The sequence below is a fragment of the Passer domesticus genome, chromosome 3 (assembly GCF_036417665.1).
Source record: "Passer domesticus isolate bPasDom1 chromosome 3, bPasDom1.hap1, whole genome shotgun sequence".
Taxonomy (NCBI): Eukaryota; Metazoa; Chordata; class Aves; order Passeriformes; family Passeridae; genus Passer; species Passer domesticus.
The window spans coordinates 25,995,075-26,018,899 of NC_087476.1; the positions used below are offsets into that span (position 1 = coordinate 25,995,075).

At 37.0% G+C, this 23,825-nt stretch overlaps 1 protein-coding gene across 26 annotated transcripts in view; it reads right to left on the minus strand.

Annotated features, from left to right (window-relative positions):
- Window positions 1-23,825, minus strand: part of KHDRBS2 (KH RNA binding domain containing, signal transduction associated 2) — a 339,646-nt gene that overhangs the window by 39,163 nt on the left and 276,658 nt on the right. For all 26 annotated transcript variants that reach the window (XR_010358259.1, XR_010358260.1, XR_010358258.1 and 23 more), the window contains 2 exons: window positions 20,092-20,174; window positions 6,956-7,014 (listed from right to left, as the gene is read on the minus strand). Coding sequence is in view for 11 of the 26 variants with exons in the window: in XM_064412277.1 (XP_064268347.1) it covers window positions 6,956-7,014; window positions 20,092-20,174 (142 nt within the window). In the remaining 15 variants the exon portion in view is untranslated. The remainder of the gene's footprint in view (window positions 1-6,955; window positions 7,015-20,091; window positions 20,175-23,825) is intronic.

A 23,825-nucleotide genomic window follows, 5' to 3' on the forward strand; every position in this document is an offset into this window, starting at 1 on the left:
GCCTCTGAGATGCCTAATTAATAATAAGATATATTAGGAAGTGATTGGAAAGTCACATCCAGAGGGTAGTGGTCAATGGCTCGGAGTCCTGATGGACATGAGTGACAAGTGGTGTCCCTCAGGAGTCCATACTGGGACCAGTGTTATCTGACACCTTCATTATTGACAGAGGCCAAGGGACTGAGTGCATCCCCAGCCAGTCTGCAGATGACACAGAGCTGAGTGGTGCTGTTGACACAACTGAAGGACAGGATGGCATCCACGGGGACAAGGACAAGGTCCAGAAGTGGCCCAGGGGAATCTCATGCAGTTTAACAAGACCTGGTGCAAGGTTGCACTCGTGTCAGGGCAATCCCTGGCATCAATTCAGGCTGGGGATGAGCAGATCAAGCAGATCCTTCCTGTGGGAAGGACCTGGGGGTAGAGGAGAGGCTGGACAGGAACCATGACCTTGTGCACTCATAGTCCAGAAACCCAAGTGTACCCTGGGCTGCACCAAAAGCAGTGTGGTCGGTAGGGTGAGGGAGGGGATCTTCACCCCTGCTCTGCTCTGGTGAGACCCCACCTGCAGGGCTGCATCCAGCTCTGGGGTCCCCTGTATAGGAAGGACATGGACCTGTTGGAGTGAGCTCAGAGGAGGCCACCAAGATCATTAGAGGGATGGAGCAGGTCTCCTATGAGGAAATGCTACAAGAATTGAGATTGTGCAACATGGAAAAGAAAAGGTTTAAGGATGAACTAATTCCAGCCTTTCAGTATCTGAAAGAAAATTACAGGAAAGATGGAGTGGAAGGTTTACATGAGCTTGTAATGACAGAGGAAGGGAAAATAGCTTCAAACAGGGAGCAAGTTTAGATTAGATATTGGGAAAAAACTACACTGTGAGGGTTGTGAGGCAGTGGGAAAGGTTGCCCAGAGAAGTTGTGACTGCCCTATCCATGGCAGCATTCAAGGCCAGGCTGCATGGAGCTCTGAGCAACCTGGTCCAGTGAAAAGTGTCTTTATCCATGGCAGGTGGGTTGAAATGACATGATCCTTAAGGTTCTTTCAAACCCAAACCATTCTATAATTTTATTATTCATTCCATGATGATTTTGAGACCCAGACACCAAGGAAAGTTTGCTTTGGTATGTTGCCATAATATTTTCTAGGAGATACCAAATATATACACTCAGATATAAATGAAAAATTGGTGCACGTTAGTAAGACTTTGTTAATTAGTGTTGGTAAAGACATTGTAATCACAAGCCATGTGAAGTCAAACACTGTAATGATGAGAATCAGACCTACATATTTTACATCTGCAAATCAGTCACTATGAATTATTTGAGCACTTGATTTCTTACATTTTAATATTTAAATGAGACTCGGGACTAGAAGAAAAAATAGGGCAAGAAATCCTTAGCATGCTGAGCTTAATGAATATTAGGACCAATGATCTACAATGCCAAAGTTATTAAAAATGAGAAAGAACCTTGGACTCAACAGCTGAAAAAAATGTCCTATCTCCATCTGCAGAGGAATTGGTATAAAGTGCTTTTTCAAAATTCACAAGTATTTTCTCTGAATACACTATGACATGGCTTCATTTTACTTTGTCATTGTCATAGAGAGTTTATTTCACACTAGGGTGGCAGTTCCTTGAGTTCCATGACATGAGCACGTTTATGTCTTTTAATGAAGTATGAGAATTCATGTCCCCTAAGGTAACATCTCTTCAAACAAGCTCTTTTTATCAGAATTCTAGAGGTTTGAACCCTCCATACATGCTTTTCTCCACTAATTTCATCCTGATATACTTATGTTTACTTGTTCAGCAGAAACTATTATTGTTATTGTAGAAAAAATTAATTTACTAAAGGAAACACTTTTTAGGACAAACATAGAATGAAAAAATAATATCATAAAAGAGTAGTGGAATATTGCTGTACATTTTTAGTTGTTAGCTATAAAGGCCTATAAAGAATTTTTTTGTGAAGCGCCATCTCTGTAGAGGATTACTCAGTAAACTAATTGTTATAACAATTACAAAGCTCTTATATGGAGTGACTGGCAGGGAATTATTTGTGAAATAGTTAAATCATTGTGACAGCATTTTACAACTTAAATGATGTCTTACATTAAAAACAATTCCACCAAACAGTTACACACTCCAATTTTAGTTAAAAATTGAATTATCCTAAATTCTTTACAATTCCCTAATGCTAAACTGGAGTAGAACATGAATCAAAAAAACACTGTCATTTAAGAAAATCTCAGCAGCTCAAAATTTTTGGTGAAGACAAAAAATATTTAAATAATGTCTCCTTAATGCAATGGCAGATCATGCAGTAAAAGCCTTGCACGCTCCTCCTGAAAAGCAGCAGTAATGTGACTGGAGTTCATTTATGTCTTCCCTCTTTGTATAGGTGCCAAGCTACAGATTAAACTTTCTAACTCTTGCCTAAGGCCTTTGGCAGATGGTGTTATCCTAATTTAATTGTGGTGGTTTAGGAGGTTATAGACTTCAACCTATCCTTTCACTCTGTCTAGGGTTTCTGCTTTTTCAGTAGTAGCACAAGAAGTCTGAGTGTACTGGTCTTTCAGATACTGCAGTTCTTGACCTGACATAAAAACATAATGGCCATAATTTGCAGGAAATACACAAGGCAGGATATGCACCAGGCTGTGAACTGCGGCATCTGACAAGAGGCACACTCTCACTACTGTGGCAATCTCCCTTTGGAAGCAGGGGCCAAAGCCTCTGGACCATTCTGCAGCAGCCTTGGGAGAGCTAAGACAGAAAGAGCCTGTGATAAACAAAGTTTGGAATGCTCTGATAAGTACAAGGGCAAAACAGGATTCAGATGAAAAAAAACCAAACAAACAGTAAAGCAGGTCAGTGTAATGAGTACAGCTTCTTGGTTCTGCCTGGCCTGCAAGTCATATACTCTTCTCTGTTATCTCTCTAATGTGGCCTAACACAACACAGCGCTTGACTCAAAAATGCTGCTTCCTCTAAAAAACAAAAAACAGGGAAAAGGAGAGAGAAATGAGAACATTAATTGGTAACAAAGGGCTTTTTATTTACAGTGGTCTTTTCCAGGGAAGATGCTTTTTGGAGTTGGGCATGACATTACATATGGGCAGGAAAGATTCTTAGTTACCAAACTTAAATATACATTTTATCCCAATTGATTTGTAAGACAAATCATTAAATTCATGTTTTCACTAGATATTTCTTCAGATGACAACAGTGCCAGAAGGGAAACCACAAAATTACTAACGTATTATGAGAGCAAAGAATATAAACCTTTTGTTCATAAATTAATCCAATTTCATGCCTTCTCCCTTAAAACGTAAGCATCAAGTTAACATGACACCATTACCTTAGTTCAGACTTATCTGCAGGCATCAAAACCTTCAGTGACAGAAGTATCATAAATGTTTGTTGAATGTGATTAGAGGTGAGGATGTTTTATATCTTTGAAAATTTGTACAGTACTTTAAATGACTGGTCTTTTGTTTTTAAACTGCCTTCTAAAAATGCTACTTTACCACTCACATGGAGAAGTCCACAAGGGCAACATTCCCAAGATTTTCAGGCATATGTCCCAAATTTATGTTCCTCAGCCTGGAACAGCGATCCTCAAAATTCTCTAGCAGTAGCTGCATAATCCTGTTCTTATAAAAAATTTGTAGGAATCTCATAATTCCTGAGTACTGTATTTCCATGTGCTCAGAGACTGCTGCAGGGAATGCTTTGAAGTGTCTCTACTTTGATCCTTCTGAGAGACTGGGTGACAAGCATGTCAAATCACAACACAGCTTAAGTGTCTAACTTCATCAGGGGGCTCTGTGCTGCACATTCTCACTCATGGAACATCCCTTAGTCATGGAAAGCAGTGTGATTCTACATACATCTTCCTATTGTCTTGGGAGATGCCTTGGCTGGATTTGGAGATGGAATTCTTATGAACCTTCACAAAAGAAACTGAGCAAGGAGTTAAGGCAGTTAAGTTATGGATTTTACAGCAGTGAATACTGTTTAGGAATCCATCTTGCCCAGCTTACAAGTGACTTAGATTCCTCCTTGGTTTGTACTTCCATCTAATCAAAGAGATGTGAACTTCCTGAGAATTAAATGGTGTTCAGGTGGGCTCTGCTCTGAAACACTCCTCTAATTTTTGGAACCATACTGTGTAAAATCCATAAATCCATAAATCTTATGATCTTCTGAGGAAATAGTTTCCCCAATCAGAATTCTCCACAAGTTCTTTTAAAAGGAGCAGAGAAGAACCCATGAGATGTAAACCACCTGCTACTTCTCAGGAGTACAGATAGCAAGGAAAGTCATAGCAGGCAGCTCATATAGGAGTACTATTGTGCTCTATATTTAAGAAGCTACAAAGAACTCTATTTTATACTTTAAAAAGATTGTAAGTATGAAGCAGCATTATTATTTCATTGAATCTACTTCACGAAACATGAACAAAAACCTTCTCAGGATTGAAAACTGTTCTCCCTAAAGGTAAGTTGGAAGCAAGAGGATGCATGGAAGAAAGTAAAAAAAAAAGCCAAGCTAGTAAATTTTTGGTAATTTAGATATTGTTATTGAAAAGGATAAGGGATAAGTTGTTGCACAAAACACCTAAGAGCTGACAACAAGACTTCATTCATGCACCATTTGTCTGTGGTCTTATTCAGAGATTGGAAGAATTTTGAATTACAGAGGTGTGCCAGAAAGAATTGTAAAGGAGAAATATGTTATGGAAGGCAAAACAAGGTGTGAAATTGAACTGAAATGAAAGAAAAACTTAACTTCTGCAGGATGGCGGAAAATGAAGGGGTTGCTGATTTAATACAGTGGGATGGATTCAGGAGACTCACAATGAGTTACAAAACATCCTGAAAAAGTAGGGCACTTGAAACAGAGAATTAGGGTAAAGTTAGGTGAGGATGAGAAGAGGTGATAGATCAGATACAGAGAGAACATCAATGTATGCAGAAAGAACTCAGAAACTGAGGAAGTTAAGCATATATTCTATAGCTATATAGCTCTGTGTACTCAGATTGCCTCCTCAGATAAATAGTGGTGACTTGGGAATGACAGAAGTTCCTGCATGTATTTCCAGGGCATGAAATTGGCAAATTTACTAATCTCCTAAGCAGGTGAACCAAGAGTAGCATAAACAGTTATATATAAATGTATCTACTATCAGAAAGTAGCAAAATTGCAATTTGAAATATTATCCAACTTTAAGTTTATTCCAGGTGATTGATAGCACTCAGATCTTTGTATGCAAATGCCAACTCAGAAAATAGTTCAAGCAAAAATTAAAGAAAGTCCACAGTTATGAGCCATGTATTTTAAGTCTAGCAAAGGAAATCCAGGCATATTGGGCTTGTTTCAGCTGCTGAATGGAAAACAAAAAAAAAAGGAGCTTCATGCAGAGCATAAACTTAGTCATGATGCCACTCTGTGAACACTTTGTAAGCCTTAGCTAATTAGTCCATTCAAAATCCCTGCTGGGAAAACAAGTAATATTCTTCTAGTTTTACAAATGAGGGATTGGAAGGAAAGTGACACTACTTTAAATGTCTTGCCCAAACACATGGAGATTTAGCATGGTGGAGTGTAATTAAAAGTGAAACAGTGAGTAATTCTCACTGCTGAGCTCAGACTATTCTTTTCTGCATTGCCTAAAAGCTTAGCAGTGCTTTCAGGACAGCAGTGGAGAGGGGATCTGTAGAGGGGAGGAAGGATCTTCCACTATAGCTATTAAAAATGTATGTGCAAAAAGGAAGCTAAACAAAGGGTAACTGAACCACTCACACTGACATGGATAAACTATTATTATTACTTGCCTAGCATTGAAAATGTGCTTGACTGCACATTGTATCGTCCAAATATATTGTGAGAACTGATTGTACAAAAAAAAAGTTATTTCTGATTATGCAATGCAATAATTTTGACATCTCACTAAAGTCTATTTCTGTACCAATACAAAGGAAACTGCAAGTTAGCATTAGTGACATTTGCTTCACAGCTGCATGAATAGAATTATTTATTTCAAGCAGCAACCCTTATATTACCCCTTAGTGTAACTTTCATTTGCAGCATCATTTCCAGCAGCTCTCATTTTCACAATGCTGTGCAAGTCACTGTGTAGACTTAGGATACTTCAGAAGTAGTAAATCAGCCATTAAAGCTCTGCTGAATATTAAGGTTACTCTTTAAGCTGACTTGTTATTTCAATGAAAATCTCTGAGTGAGATTCACTGTGCCACCTGGTACAATGTACTGATAATTATGAATAGGAAAACATAGTCTAGACGCCAGTTATTGAATATATCACTAATAGCAAACAACAGGTCTGGAAAAAGATTTGTACTCAGGGGAGCTTCTCTTCCTTTCATGCTCCCTGAACTCATGAGGTGGGACTGTTCCAGCTCAGACATAAACTCAGTGGGGAAGTGCAAAGACTACAGCCCTCCCTCTACTCATACTGCCTAGTGTGGCATGAGATGCTCCTCAGACTTGGTGCAGGAGGGGTTCCCATGGTGATACAGCACCCTCTCCTTCTTTCCACTTTGATTAAGTCTATATTTCTAAATCTCACCAACCTTGCTAGTTGAAATGATGCACATGACAACAGCAGATGCATAGTACTGTTGGTAAATCAAGCAGACTGAAATTTAACACTGTGAAAGATATTCAAACACCAACAGAAAGTTTTGTGTTGCTGTTAATCTGACCTGTGAATGTGAGTAACTGGCTTTGAAATTTTGATTGAAATTCATCAGTCCAATTTTCTGGTCCTATGTCAAAACTCACCCTAAAGTTACACAAATCTATTTTGTTTGGTCTTTGTAAAATGAGAGAAATAAATTGCATAGAAGTAATTTCTGAATTGCCAGTGACAGACACTTTCCTCTGATTTCACACATTTGCAGAAGATAGAAGAGACCTTACCGTAGCTCTCATAAGCCTCTTCACTTGTTCCGTGACCATAGTCGTAATATTCAGGCACACTGTAACAGATTCAGATAGCCATGTCACTATTATCATGGGTAACAACTCAAAACAAAAACACAGCTCACAAAATAAAAGCCATTTTTACAGTTTGACATGATAGCATAGTCCAGCGAATTTCAGGCATAGGGAATATTTAAAGATATGAAAGAAAATGTGCAAGTGACAATAAAAGCTATTGTACAGTACATAACATTTCTTATCTACTCAGCATAAAAACCAAATTTGATTCTAAATATGCAAACCTAGAGACGTGACAATGACTGAGAGAAATTCTATCTGCACAAATGAGATCTGAAAAAAGACCACTGTATCATTCACTGCTATTAAACCATCCTCATTTACCTGTAATTCTAAACATTTAAGTGTTACCAAACTCAGTGTGGTTTGTTTTCACAAAGCTGACTGTATCGTATGGTGTGGAACCTGTAAACTACTTAACTTTACCAAAAACACTGACACGTTTCCAGCTTTGATCCTGAAGAAGAAGCATGTTCCCACTGCCTGCAGAGAGAAATTTGATTCTCCACAGCCTTTTTCCTTACATAGTTATTGGACACCCATGGAAAGTTTTACACAGTGATCAATAAAACACAAACTGAAATAAATGAGGGTCTACGAGTGCAAAATCACACTTAACAGTCTCAAACTCACTTTTTCACTGTTTTCAAAAATTATGTATAGTCATATTAACATGTTATCAAAATATTTCAGATAACAGTTACATTCTGATAATCAGCAATTCCCAGCTATTAAGTGGAGTGGGCATCCAAAAAATTCAGCCGCTGAGACATAAATGGAAAGGGAAGAGTTCACATTTTTGCTTCACTGCTATTATTATTTATAGTTTGAATTGTGTTTTTGGTACCAAATTCAAGATCAGGCTACTTCTATTCTCAGGTAACATGTAAGCATACAAGAATCAGTCTCTGCCCAGAAAAAATCTGCAAACTCCATGAACTCCACTAGAATGTATTTCTTCAATCTGCAGTGAATAAAACAGAAAATGTAACACTTTCTCTGTTGATAATTTTTAGTTGTTGTTTCTTCTGCTTCTTTCTCCATGGACACTGTGTGAGATAGAGTCTTGCAAAATGAACAGAAGTAGGCAAGAAGATCAATATTGCTATAATTATAACATTATTGCTCAGGCCATTTTCCATATTGGATTATTGTTTTAAAAATATTAGTTTACACTTGAGAGAGAAGCTTAGTTGACAGTGGATTGCAAGTAGAAATATCTCTGAAGTGCAATAGAGCTAAACAAGCAATCTGTAACAATTATTTTCTTAACCTAATTTTAACTTTGCTCACAAACACCCTGTAATCAGATTTTAAATTTATTGAACTTAATAGCTATCCATAACTATTATTGGAATAATTTCTGAGAATGATTCATATTCTCTGTCTCACTCAAGAACACGGACTGCGTGTATCCGATAACAGACAGTTAAGATGTTTTGACTTGAGTCATGTCACCCCCTGAATGGCTGGGGATAGCTCCCAGAATTTTTGGCTACAAATATCCATTGATTTGGGTATTTTTTTAAATTTTTAAAATTTTTTTAAAACTGAAAATGTAACTATAATTGTGTGCATTAATTCAGTAGTTTAGTCAGAAGTCATTCATGTGAGTGAATTACAATGACACCAGTATCTCAGAGAGGTGAAATTCATTTGCTAAATCAGTTGCAGAGAATAGACATAAGAATAACATGAATGAAATTAAGTTAACACTTCAATGAAGAGTTTTCCCAATGCCAACTGAGCCCTATAGGACACAATCACTGTCAAGACTTCCCAGATAATGGAAACCATCCAGCTATTTGAAAATTAATTATCTAAATATACAAATAGTCCTATTGTAATTATGCAAGAAACCAACATAAAAAATACATCTTTTATTGGTAGAACACAATATTCATTCTGTACTATTTTGAAATTATTTTAGTAGCCAATTAAAGGAAATTACAGGATTATGTAAGGTGAAGTAAAGCACTGTAGCATCAGGGTTAAAACATTTATCCAGTCATACTTACAAATCTTAGACATAAGAAATGACTTGTACTGTTCAGAACAGACACATGACATACCACCCAGCTCTGGCAGACAGCCACATGAAAAAACTAATTTTAGAAGCTGCATTTTGGCATATTGCCTGCTTTCCTGGCTAGAGGAGGGTGTTGGACTAGTGAGTGGTGTTAAAAGAAAACACTACAACTCCTATCTTCTGCCAGCAGATAAGATGCTATTACTTCTTCCTTATAGGTTTTTGCAAACCAAAGCAGCTGCCTCCAAAGGTTACCTCTAAAAGGAGGCCAATCCAAAGGCCATTAACTTATCAACAGCAATCCTGCTTTCAGTGGTCACTGATGAGGGCCTTGAGCTATTACCCATCAACAAAACATCCAGCAGAACACAAGACTTGCAAGAGCAGGTAAAAGATTAATTGCTACATTATTGATTTTGTATGCTTTTATTTGAGAAAGAAACATACAATCATAGAGATAAGGATGTGAGCTAAAAATCCTGCAGTGAACATTCTGAACTGAAACACACTATCAACAAAATACTAAGTTAATAAACAAACAATCATAAAATAAGCAACAATCTGTATTACAACGATAGAAAGGAAGTAATTTGTTACACACTGCGTATTTGATGTCTGTGAGCATAATACTTAACACACTCCTGAAAACATGTAATTCATAGCACAATACGATTGTCATCTTAGTCTTCCAACTTTATTTCCCTGAATATAACATCTTTTTCATAGATTTGAGCCAAAATGGCATTTCAAATTCCTTGCCAACTCATATTGAAAAGTGTTTTGAAGAATATGTAAGTGAATAAAACTTAATTCTTACTATGAAATACCAGACTTAGACTTAAACTCATATTTTGTGGGCTAGACTGCTTATTCATTCATCTGTTTTATTTTAAACATCTCTGAATAGTCACTATAATCTATTACATGCATTTAGTTGTAGACATTTTCCTCTGTTTAACAGCAAAGTAAACAATGGGTGATATTTATAAAAATATGTGATAAATTGTGGCTTTACAAATATCATGTTCTTTTTTTAAAAATTACTGAACTACAGAGAGAGGTAGTTCCATTTGCATTATGGCCAGCTGAGAAGGAAGCAATCAGCAAATGCATTCAGCATAAATAATACTTGTTTATATAATTTTATAGTTCTCAGACTGTTCCTGGAAAATACAGTGATCATGAGCTCTAGAAACCACTGATTCTCTCGGCAGTGCTAATTGGAAACAAAACACCATTATCTGTCATTAGCATTCATTACTTTCAAGCAACATGAAGTGTAATTTACTTAAAGTACATGCACCCACCTGAAAGCAGGATGCAATGCATTTTATGAAGCAGAGAGGATTAACACATTACTAACTTTTCAGCTTTTACTCCACTATGCTTTATCACCATATTTCTGAAACACAGAGGTCTTGATGTACTATGACTTACACTTTAGGAACCTTCTACAGGTAGCACTCCTGGAAAAATTTAAATACACAGGGGTATGTATCTTAGAAGCAGTTAATTTGGTTTGGATATGAGAAACTCTGATGTTATTTTTCTCTATAAGAAATACTTACAACACAGATATATGACCCTGTCCTAATTCCTATTCTGTGGCCAAGGAGATTACATATACTGGAAATCTTCATAATCTTTACCTATTTATGCTTTGTATTTAACTTTTCATTTTGGTTAATATTTTTGAAAATGTTCATTTTAAATTTGAAAATCAAAGTTTCCATGAACAGTGATCTGTTCTCTCTCTTCATGCTGATAAAGCTGGATCAGTTTACAAAAAAAAACCACCCCCAAACCCAAACCAGCACAAGATACTTATTTTGAGAGATAAGGGTCCTTTAGTGCCTTCCAAACTGTATTATCTAGGGCTTCTATGATATGATGAAGGCTCAAGTACAGAGACTGTATCTAAATGGCAACCTTTAAAGCCAACAAAGACTTTTAACCTCTCATTAACTGGGACTTTTTCAAACTGGTATTAGTCCAAAAAAATGAATTCCAGTTTGACTGTGTCAACACCCATGGGAAGCCATACAGCTTGCTCAAAAGCCCGTAGAGAACAGCACTTTAAAGTGGTTTAGGCTGAGAACCACAAACAAAAGCGTTAAGGCTGAAGCCACAAAAGCCTGACTCTTGGGTCAACAAGCTACCCAAGGGAAGCATGATGCTCACCACTCAGAGGTCACTGGGGTTAGGAACAGGAAAACATGACATTGATGAATAGACTGCATTAGCCTTTGACCAATCTCTTCCTGCACCTGCAGGAAGCTGCTGGCAAGAGACCCTGGGTTATCAATATTTCCATCTGGCTACCTGGCTGCTCTTACAGCTGCAGTAATACAAGGCAGCAGAACATTGCAAGAACTAAAGAACAGAAGAACTTCTTGTTCCCTTGTGCTCTTTGGTTGTGTGCGGGTTTTTTTGTTTTGTTCTTCCTTTCTCTCTTTTTATTCTTCAGGTTTGTTTTTTTTGGTTGCACACATACAATGGGCTCTCTAAAGCCAAAGCAGAAAGGAACAAGAAAGAGTTTATCTTCTTTAAACATTGCTAATGAGTGAATCTGTGCAGAAGTGTGTTCTGTAGTCTATCCTAAAAGATCCTAAGAAATGGAAAGTCTTTCAGTAAGACTGGTTAATTTAGATTTAGCAGATCATATTTTCCTGTAAAAACATTTTTTCTCCCCTAATGCTACTTTTTAACTGGTAGAGTATATGTTAGTATAAGAGCATTTTATTGGGAAAAGTTTGGGAAGAAGCTGGCCAGTTTAGAGGCTTTTGATATATCACTAGAACAATAACTCTGCCATTAGATAATAATTAGGCTTCTTTTGTGAAATACATTAATTGATTCAAACTAGAGATTCAGCTGATGAAGTTCCACAGTCCAGACTCATAATGAAACAGGCGAAAAACTTGTACACTAGCCTTTGAAGAAGTTAAAAAAAATTCAGATACTTCCATCTTTGTGTTGTAGAGATCAACAATGTGAGACTGAAACAGTATTGTGGTTTGGGATTGGAAATATCTGAGGAGGGATTCCCAGCCTTTGACAGTTTGCAATCAGCATCTACACATGGGTACAGACAAATTAACCTTTATCACTACTTAGATATGTACCCCAGTCAGGGTTACCTTTAGACAAGATTCTTGAGTCAAGCTAATGCCCAGGATAGCTCACAAGAACCCCCAGAAGTGGGATTTAATATTTTAGAGGTAGGATTCAATATTTTAGACAAGTCTCTCTTTTTCGCATCCTCAAATGGATTCTGTGCACTCTTGGTCTAAAATTATGTCCTTCTTTCCCTCTATAATTCCTGTTCAGTAATCTTTGGCATTTCCAACTTCCAACACCAATAAGTGGTACAAACAAATATTCAGTTCCTGTGCTAACAAGATGCAGTCTAATGTTACTGCAGTTGTTTTATGTAAGACTGTGTTTGTAAAGCTTCTCCCTCCAACACGAGGGAGGGAGCCAGCAGGACTTAACACACAGTTGGCCGTGAAAGAAAAGCTGTTTACACAAAGCAGTGTACCTCTGCCTGGAAGAGAGGTGAGCAAGATCTGCATTCACATGAATTACAAAATATGAAATTTTTACAAAATAATATCTCATAGTGGAAATGTGTAAATAAAGAAATAATCATTCTAGGAATCTGAAACTTACTGGAACATTTTTACTTAATAGAGCATTGTATCTATAGGGAAGATGATAAATCTTCTGAATAGAGGAACTTACATGATTCAGTCTTAAATCACAAATAGAGTCCTTTACTCAATACTTCTTTAGAACTAATGGAATAATATGGTGAGCATTTTAGTGGATAAAGTCTCCCTTTTTCTGAAAGCTCAGTTTTGATTGTATCTAATATTTTTAACAGAGTATAATATCTCCATTACCATGCTCCTTTTAGATTTATTTAGTACCTTACAACATGCCTGAAGTTAAACTAGATTTCAACTGTCTCCAGCATTTTTTATATTTGATTTTGTGCTACTGAAAATATGAATTTAAAACTATTATAACCAATGAAGGCAGTAAAGTCATACAAGCATAGGATTGGAGAGCCAACACAACTGCAAGATGACTTCAGTTTATGAACTTTTTGCAAAATATGAAATACAAACCAATCTGCCATTTAATTTCACATGGCAGTTTCTATTTATCTATTCTACATTCCACTGCCATTTTCTGTAGATACAGAATTATGACTAACTGTTTCAGCATATAAACCCAAATGTCTGCAGACACAGTATTTGCAAAGAGAATGATGCAGCATTTTAGGAATCCTAGGCAATTTTAGAGGTAAAACTTTTCTCTAGTTCAGAGTAGTGAAATTTGACTCAACTTTGCTCATCGAATCAAATAAATGAGAAGTGGCATTTGAAAACAGTTTCTGATGATGAATGCCTTAAGTAGATTGCTGTGAAGATACATAAAATGTCATATTCTAGGCTTCCTGCCTTGATTGATTTCAACAGATTGGAAATAAAATGCAGGGAAATCTTTATTTATGGACAGGCAGATATAAGCACATAGCCAAAATGAAATATGACAAAATATAAATACAATGCAAAGTGCTTAAAACGTGATAGAATGAGTAGTAGAGAAAATAATAATGAATATCTAAGTTTGAAAAGAATCAGTGTAACTATTCTACCTATTGCAGTCTCTACTATATTTAAGTGTCTTTGTATTTTACTACATAGTAATATTTTGATAGTGAGACAGAAGTGTGCAAACCTCTGCTTACATCACTAAAACATTTTAACTATGTGGTAATCTACTAATTCAATTAATGATTATTCCCAGTCTTGTCTAACCATTGTTTTTAAACTAAGGACAAAATTCTTTCATTTAACTATAGATAGTTCACAACTAATCTGCTCGAATTTTTCACAAAGCAAGTAGCTGAAAACAGCGAGACTTCTGAATAGAGTTCACCGAGGAACATGTACACCCAGCTGAACCTTATGCTGCTGTCTTTACAAGTGTAGTAGTTTGTTATTTTACTTGCACCATTGCTTTGAGAAACTCATCTTCAGAAACAGATATACATACACTACCTTGATATCTGGAGGTCAAGCAAGGATAACCAGGATGAAGTGGAGCTCATGCAAATATATCCTACTGATGCAAATAATTCTTTCAGATACAACTGGATAAAATACTCTTCCTAAGTCAATTTGCAGCATGGCTGTGCACTGATGTGATTGTTCTGTAAGCCACATAAGTGACATGGACTGAACCGTGGTCCATGTTGTACTCCTGCATTTCAGATCAGAAATAAGTAAGTGATTCCTAAAGCTGCTCTACTAGCAGCCGACACTGCAGAAAAAAGAAGCTATAAACACAAGCTTTACAGTAGATAGCATGAACTTTGTAATAGAAACAATAACCAGGGAAAACAGTTTCTTTTCGAAGTCAATAAATTGTCATATATTCAACTTCACTGGCTGAATATGGTCTTGAAATCTTCTGTGAGTATGAGTAATTAGAAGAATGTAGCACCTATCAGAGGCTGAATGGATAGGTATTGCTACAAACCGTTACTGGGATAAAAGTACATTGATATGGTCATAGTAACTATTTTCCATAGCAGCACAGTGGACACAGGCAGCATTTTTGTTCTTTTACTTCTGTTCCTAGTATTGAGAAACAGATGCCCAACTGGACTTTGCACATAACAGCACAGCTTTTGGTATGAGTACCTTTTGAATTAAACACAATTCTGTGTGGTGAAAGGTATCAGTCAACTTGAATTTCTCTGTTACTGCACCTTTTATGCTTCTTCAGTCCTCTAAGATATTTCCATTTAAGCAATTATCTAACACAATGTTTGTCAGTCTTCAAATCTTGAAGAACTACATAGAATTTATTCCAGATATATTAGTGCCGTTTTTCTTTATGTTAAAGCTTAGATTCTGTAGTATCATTAACATCTTAGAGGGGAAATTTGGAGATGACATGGCCTATAATATGCAATTCCAATCAGAAACAGAAGTTTGTTTATTTCCTAAGCAGATGCAGGAAGGGTTTGAAGTGTGAGTTTGACAGACCAAAAGGAAGTTCTTTGGCCAAAATGATCGGCATACCAGCATGAAATGTCTGCCCAGAGGTCTGCTGCCTAAAGCATTACATAACTTATTTACAAGATTAACAGTAAATATTTTGCCAAGAATTGCTTCAAGGTCCTAAAATTGGGTTACTGTTATTATTATTAGTGAGGCTGGGTGCAGACAGGCATGAGAAATGCTTTTTACCTATGTCATCTTGCAGTCACAGGAAGGATGACAACATGCCATCACAAGGCCTGTACTGCTGTGGGATGGAATCTGTAACAGCAACATTGTGCAGTATTTTCATCTGTCTTTTATCACTAAATAATTTATTCTTCTTGTCAGTAAGTTATGGGTTTCCTGATATTTACAAGTCTATTTACAGCCTAAAGTGGGAGTCATCAGCCCTTCTTTCTTTAGACAGCACACACTGGCAACTCATATAGCTGCTGAACTATGTTTTTAACAAAAGCCATACCAAAAAAAGACAGAATAAAAAGCCAGGCAACCAGACCTGAAAGCCATTGCCAATATACCATCTACCTGTTCACAAAAACCAGAATGGATCAGTGGATGACTGCTCATGCCAGGTACTGTGGAACAGGGAAATAATATCAAACTCAAATTTTAAGCTTCATCAGACAATCCTTGGCTTCCTCTGCTCCTCCCTGTTAGACACCACTGTTTACACTACATATGGCTGGATAAATTGGGCACAAGTGAATTAAAGATAATATACCCTTCCCAGTTCACCCCATGACTGGACAGTCAGTCCCAGACTTCCTTGGTGTCTTTGGCTGTGAGACATGGAAATGAAACTGTTGGTGCTGGCAGAGACACAAAGGACAGTGGAGATGACTGCAGATGTGGCAGCAGAGCTGAAGATGGCTCTGTTGCCCACCATGATTCATCAGCAAATGATCCATTTTCATTGTTACTCTGTTGGTCTTGGCTGAGGAGTCTGGCCACACTTTGTACGTGGGACAGTCTGATCCCTAACAACCTCTGAGTAACCAAAGAGGGTGATCTTCTACATCTTCTCACAAAACTTCCAATCCTTTCTTCTGGTGATCTAGTGATCTCAGCCCATGAATGCTGGACAGTGGTGACAGATCAACAGACTTAAAAGCTCCTGGTAAGAAAATCAAACAGTGCATTACATTTTGAAAGCTAATAGGATTCTCCTGCATTTTCTGTGTTACAACTGAGTTGGAAATTAACACTTCTACTATTTTGTATATTGTGTCTATATTTTTTTAAATAAAGTTGCCAGACTAGAGGTTTGGGAGGTACATCTAGCTGGCAGAAAGGTTTTTAGTGTCCTCTGCCTTACTTTCAAGTATACAGAGAATAGCGTATGAACTTAACAGCTACTGAATATCTCTTGGTGTGTTTGGACAGTCAGATATTCTTATCGATGAGATCCATCTTCATATTATATGGAAGGGAGGGGAAGAGAGAGGAAAACAAGGTCATTGAGAAATTCAAATTACAGCGCATTATTGCCCATGGGAAGTATGTCAGATATGTTGTCTTCTCCTGCCCAGTGATATGGTTGTTCCCTTGTTCTTTTTGGTATTTGACAAAGCATTCATTGTAATTATCTTAAAAACTGTATTTTGACATCTGTATGAAAAAATTTCTAAAAGGAGTGGGGTTTCTAAATGTCCTCAGAAAATGTGTAGTCTTTCATAGACTCAGTTGGGAAGGACAGACAGTTAATTTAAATCTGTCCTGGGGTTCCATCTTATGTTTTGTGTTGTCATTATGGGACAGGAATATAAGGAGGGGAAAAAGAGGCTTTACAAATACATCTTCTGCTATTTAAAGCAAGACATGCAATACAGACTGTCATTACCCATAATTCTCTTATTTCTAAAATACGCCTCCCCATCTTAATAAGGTACAGGTGGCACTTACCATAGTGAGAGTCCTGCTTTTCTCTTTTTTCAAGTTGCTTCTTTGCTCCATTTCAAATTGTGCTGGAGATGCCTCTTAGCTTGTTCAGACAGGCAGAATTACTGTGGATTTCATTCCAGCCTGATTCTGAGGCTCTGTCATGACCTCTTCCACAGGTGACCCCATCCCCCCAGTTTCAGCCTAAAAATCAGACTGCTGTCATGAAGGACAGACAGAGCTTTCTGTGTGGGGAAGTTCATTAGAGAAGTGCATTAGAGAAGGATCTATACCAAGTGTATAGTTGGGCCTGCAACACAACCTAAATCCCTGACTTTTAGCACGAATTTTTAGATAATTGTGCACTGAAGTACAACATCTGAATAGTCTTGGGGATTGGTAATTGTGGTGGTCCTTCTACTAAACCGTAATTCTCTGTTGCAGCACTGTGCATGTCAATACTGTGCTCATTTTCTCTGCTGTTGGCAGAGTTTAGTTTGCAAAATTCTAAATCAGACCTCTTGGACAGCTCCTCCAAAAGGACTAAGGCTCCCTAAATTAAGTATATATGGGCAGAAAGACTCTGGCAAATGGGAAGTAGACACAAGGTATGGAAGACAAAGGCAGGGGTAACAGGGGTGGTGGTGGCAGGCTGCTCAAACTCTGTCTTCACTCCACACATGGGATGAGCAGGACAACAAGGGGAACTTACTATGAGCTCTGCTCTAAGGCACACCAAAGCCAGCCTGAGGTCAGACCATCCACCCTGTCTGTTCATGACCCTCCACCCAACATGTTCTTTTTGAAGCAATGAAGAGAATAAGGCTTGGCCAACAAGCAAGACAGACAGTCAGACAAAGTATGTACCACTCTAAGAATTTCCACATTGAGTCCCTAATAAGCCATAAAAAGCAATGGGAAACTCTGACCTTAACAGGAACAGAAATCTTGATACTCTGCATTAAGCCACTAACTACAATTGCTTCTCATCTCATGCTTTAGAATTTCAGTCATTCCCTGCAGAGGGAAGCAAGGGTAATTTCCTGGCTGAGCACAGACATTTTTCACAAGTTTTTGTTATTTTTTTTCCCTAAAATGACACATGACATGAGTCAGTACTTTGGAGCAGTACTACTTATCTTTTTTAGGTGTGCACATGGTATGTCTTATATGACTAGACTATACTAATAAGAAAGATCTGAGACTTGGAGAAAACATTTTGAAACATGCATCTAACCAAATATTCTGGGCACACTATTTCACTGTATTGTACTATTTATATTTTTTGCTTGGTAAGCAGGCATTTCTATGAAGCTAAATGGCCAATAGGGTGCAGAAATACAAGGTGTGTATTTAATGGTCCATTTGTTCTTTAAATCTTTGAAACAAGAAGCATGTAGCTCTGAAAGTGCTCCCTTTGAAATCAATGGGCTACTTGAGGCATTAAGCGCCACTCAACATGGATAAGTATGACTACATATCATATATTTCAAAAAGAAATATTTTAGTTGCAGATTTTAAACAGATTAGGTATCCTGGAGGTAGCTCCAATTACTAGAAAACATATCTGATGACTAAACTTAATAGCTATTTCATTAACTAAATTATGTGACTATAAATTTTCTCTCTTGTACCAAATTATCACTACTAGTTCTAGCTGCATTATAATACACTCCTCATAAAGTTGATATATTTGTCATTTAGTTGCCTGGGACATCAACTTCCAAAGAAATTACAGGTTAATTCAGATGTTATAAAGCAATGTCATATCAAGATATTTCCAACTAATTATTGTTTTTACATCAGAAGCAATCTCTCCTGTGATAATTCACTCTTGTAGCAAAGAAGGAACTGAATTGTTTTAAAAAAGTTGAAGTACATTTGACAACAAGAATACCTACCTACACAATGACATGACGGGTGCAGCTAGGAAAGTATAATTACTTGAAAGTGTTAAAGTATACTTGATGGGGTTCACATTTAGGTGTGACTAATCCTTTTAAATATACTTCACTGGATATAAAAATGCTTATAAAATATCTTTCATCCTCTAAAGTATCACTCACTATAGCAGTTCTGGAGCTGAATGCAATTCTGACAGGCATTTACATCAGCAAAGCATTCAGTGAAAAAATGGCTAACCAAAAAAGCAAGTTTAAGGTCCTCTGGCCTTGGGAGTGTAGAACTCTTTATGTATACACCACTTTCTTGCTCAGTGAGAAACGCACTAACTTAGTGAAAATATGTGTCTTTTCTTGTTAAAATTTAATTTGCCTTTCCACAACCTTACAAGTACTTTCAGCAATGCACAAGACCACTTTCTGAATAACTGGCTGAAAGACCCTGTTATCCTTTAGCTTAAATGTGAAAAAGATCCCATTCCATGTTTAATAAACATGCACTGACTGTCCAATTAATGGATGAGTGTGTGAGATGAATGTATATAAAAATGAGATAATTTTTGTTGCCTCATTCACACAAATCAATATAAGATGTCAATGTAGCCTCTTCCTATTATTCCACATCACAAGGACAAAAATAAGTTTCCAAACTTATAAATTCTGAGAGTTGCTTAGAAAATAACTGGTGAAAAACAGATAGCTTCAGCCTTACTTCTGGCATGTAATTCCCTTCTATAGTTTACCTTGATGGTGGACGCCAACCAGAAACAGGTTACCATCACAAGTATTTTTTAAATTTCCTTTTGGTTGTTCTCAAAACATTGTAAAAGCTGCAAGTATGAGATACCCTTCACAACTTACCATCAGTAAAGGATAAAAAAAGGGACAAATAAGTTCAGAACAACATCAGATAAGAAAATTAAGTAATTGCTTGTTAAAAAAATACACTTAATTTGCATCAATTTTAAAAGCATAGCTGCTTATATGTTTACTTCATCTGAATCTCTTGCATATAAATTCGTACTGTCATTATTACTTTTTACTTCTAAAGTACTCAGAGATTTTGTAAAATTTAATTTGGAAAATAAACCAGAAAATTTACATAAAAAAACTAAGATAAAAAAGTGTATTTTGGAGAAATAATGTAAAAGCACAAATGCTTACCTTTGTGTTTGGGTGGCATAACTATTATCATATGCCTCATAGCTTGGATCATCATATTCACCCCCATATCCATCATCGTATCCCTAAGGGGAAAACAGAACACCACAGCTTAGAAGAGTGATAAATCAAAGCATATTATCAAGCTGTAAAAATAAATTGCATCAACATGTGCATGTCATGTTTGCCCACGATAATGTGAAACACGCAGCTGACTGAAGAGAATTGTGAATCATGAAGAGCAGCCTGTACATTGCAAGAATAAAGAAATCAGTCACTCATTTAAGAACTCAGCTTATTCACTGATAAACTGTGGTGCATTGTCCAAACCACAGTGCTTCAGTGGGATCCGTGTGGAATACTGATGAATGAATAATAAAACCAACAATTTCCGAGCAGTTTGTTACACAAATGGTTCTATAAATACCTACAGGTGAAATGAACAAATGGCAGGTCAAAGATACTGACTGTTCTACGCTATTAAGAATGGTGTTGTAATAAAATCTTAATATTCAGTCTATTAAAAAAATGCAAAACAACAAAGCAAACCATAGCAACCTATGAGAAACAATATCTGCTGAGCAAGTAATGACACATGACTTTTAAAAATAATGCAGAGTAAGCCTCTTTACTTTCACTGAGCATCTTATTCCTTTTAAAGGCATGCTTTTCTGTGACAAACTAAACAACACTTTAGTACAGGTCCCTCCCATCTAACTTAAGGCGCTCAATGAAGAGCTCAGACAGATGCTCAATTCACCTAAGACAGAGAGACACAAGTGACTTCAGAAGGTGGTTCAGCTCATCTAATGTCTGAATTTTCCACTGAGAGAGTCACGGGAAACTGTGATTCACTGTAGCTGTTTCTGAACCAAAGAATGCTCAGGAACTACACAATAAACAAATAAAGATATAATCCAAGGGATGACTTTTGATATGGTCTTTTCATATGACAGAACAGCAGAGTAAGAAATACTGTATGGAAACTATTTTTCTTAATTTCTCTGTGATTTTTGGGAGCCAGTATTTGTAGTTAAATTGCAATGAAACATTTCATTGTCTAAAGAAAACCTTGCTGCTAAGGGAACTGCTAAAGGAAATAGTGGACTTAAAAAACTTTGAGCAGATATTAATTACAGCAAAAGGCAATTTTTCCTCTTACAAGTTATGCAAAATTTAGTCAGGCTGGGGGAGAAGGGACAGCATGAGGCAGCTCCAAAATAGCAGCCGTCCAATAAACAATCACTCTAGTACACTATCATAACCACCCAAAGTACAGTTAGTTTGGTACTTCATTATTTCTGCTAATTAAACTCCCCAGTGGTATTAAATAAGACTTCACTAGCATTCCTAAATTCAAGAAAACAATCTATGGAGGAAGCATTCAGCTGTTTCCTTAGGTCAAGCATATTAAATTTGCCTGTTCCTCAGGGCTACCCAGCAGTGAGGGTAAGAGTGGCTTCCAGGTGGGAGGTTTCACCCCTGTGGTGCCCTAAGTCCTGAAGGAAGGACAGGACTTTGCATGGTGATTTCACTGTGTCAGCCGTAGTAAGGTAAAGCCTTTTAGGGCAGAAGAGAGTGTCCATGTTCAAACTGGAAATGACCTCGCCCAGAATCTGAAGTCCACACAAACCCCATCATCTTCCATTTCGGGTGGTAGTACACCATTTTGACTTGTCTGCATTAGTATGAACTCATAGCAAAAAGAACAACTAAAAACATATCCCTGCAAATGACAGTGATATATTTAACATTATATAGCTAAATATACAATCTTGCTTTGAGGGACAGGATAGAGATACAATGCACCCCAGGAGACAGATGTTAGTCACATTGATTAGTACGCTGTTGGGTGGGATCCTGCTATTGCGAAGATGAGGGTGATGGGAGTTCCTATGTAAAGTCAAATAGCTAGAGGACAGACATTTCAGCCTGCTTACCCAACCATCTGAGAGAACAGGAAAGGCAACAATTACAAATTAGCTCTCTGTTTCTTGATGCCTGAGGTAGATCAACGTTCAGCATGAGCAGGGCAGAGAACACTTGTTAATATTTGACACCTCTGTGGGTTCACATTACAGACTTTAACAGTGTCCCTCAAGGCTCAGAGCAGGTCAATACAGTGCAAATGGTTCAAGTGGAATGGTTGGAAAACAAAGTAAAAAAAGCACAATATACCTTTAATGAACAGAAAGAATTTTCTGGATAATATTATTTCATTCGTGCCAATCTGCAGGAAAATTGTCTTCTAATTTATTGAAAGTTTAATGCAATGTACCCAGACAACCACCACACCTTTAGGGATCACGAACTGAGACTCAAAATAGCGCCTTTCACATCCTTGAAGTGTATTAAACTCACAGAGAAGTTTTCTTCTCTTTAACCTTCAGATCCTCAGAACCCACAACTTTAATGTTTGAAAATATTTCTTGGTCAGGCACGTTGAGAGATGAAGCACCAGCTCCCACCTAGACCCAGCTGAGATCAGAGTGAGTCTGAGGATGTTGAAATTCACATGTTCTGCTCTGTGTGTGATAAGGATGGTGCTCCAAAAGCAGCTTTGTATAAATCCAGAGACCAGAACCCAGAATGCTCTCCCCAAATGCTGTGTAATTTTTTACTCAGCACTAGAGTCAGCATTCATGCACTTTTTAGGTCTATTAGTACTTCTATAAAAAACAACCAACCAACCAACCCTTTTCCTGTATAGAAGTCTTTTTGTCTCGTAATAAAATAACTGCCACGACTGTTCAGAAGAAAACGCCTCCTACAATGAACTGAGAAACAATCAATGGGCAACTATTAGAAATATTCAAACAGCCATTTCTAGGCTAGGTTTTTATGCCAGGCTACCTTTATCTCAGGAATTTCTTAATAAAACAACTTTCCAAAACATAAAAAAAGCTCAACAGAAGCTCTTTACTTTGTCAAGGGAAAGGACAGTGAATCTTCCAGTGACTAGGATTTGCTCTCACCCTACAATGATACATCTTGGACGTGAGATAAAAGAACAGAAATACACATTTGAAGCTGCAGTGACACTAAGAATGTTTATTAACATTCAATTATAGATGATTTTAAGGACTTTTGATATTGTTTAGAGTTGAAAAATAATAACAAAAAAAAAAGCTGGTAAGCAAATATTTAAAATAGAGCTCAATTAAAAAAAGATTTGAAAATGAGCTTTTCTAAGTATTTACCTCCCTACAAAAGACTGGAAAAACTCTGAGAAGAATCTCAGAACAGCATCTGAAATCAGCATTTGCAAGGCTCACTTCAGGAGGAAATACTCCTTATTCTACTACTGATCATGAAAATTACAGTCAGTGGGAAAAGGGGTGTAGAAGCAAAAAAAGACGTAATTGAAGGAAGGCTTATATTCTACTACCTGAGAAAAACTTCAGCACCAATTTGATTCAGCACTCAAGACACTATGGAGAAGATTTTATTTTATTTATTTAGATTTACTGAAATCCTCTTCTATTTTCAGATGCTGAGAAAGATATTAGAAATACTAATAAAATTTTAAGTATCATTAGTTACAAGGGTATCACAATAGCAGACAATCTGATGTCTTTAAACATGAATTTTCTTCTTAGTGTTAAGACCCTGTTTCAAACAGTAACAGCCTGTACTCAAATGCACCAAGTTTAAATCACCTCTTCTCAGAAGAGCCTGAGAAAATAGAATTTTCACATTTTCATGGTCTGAAAAATGGTAGGTTTCAAGTCTGTGAA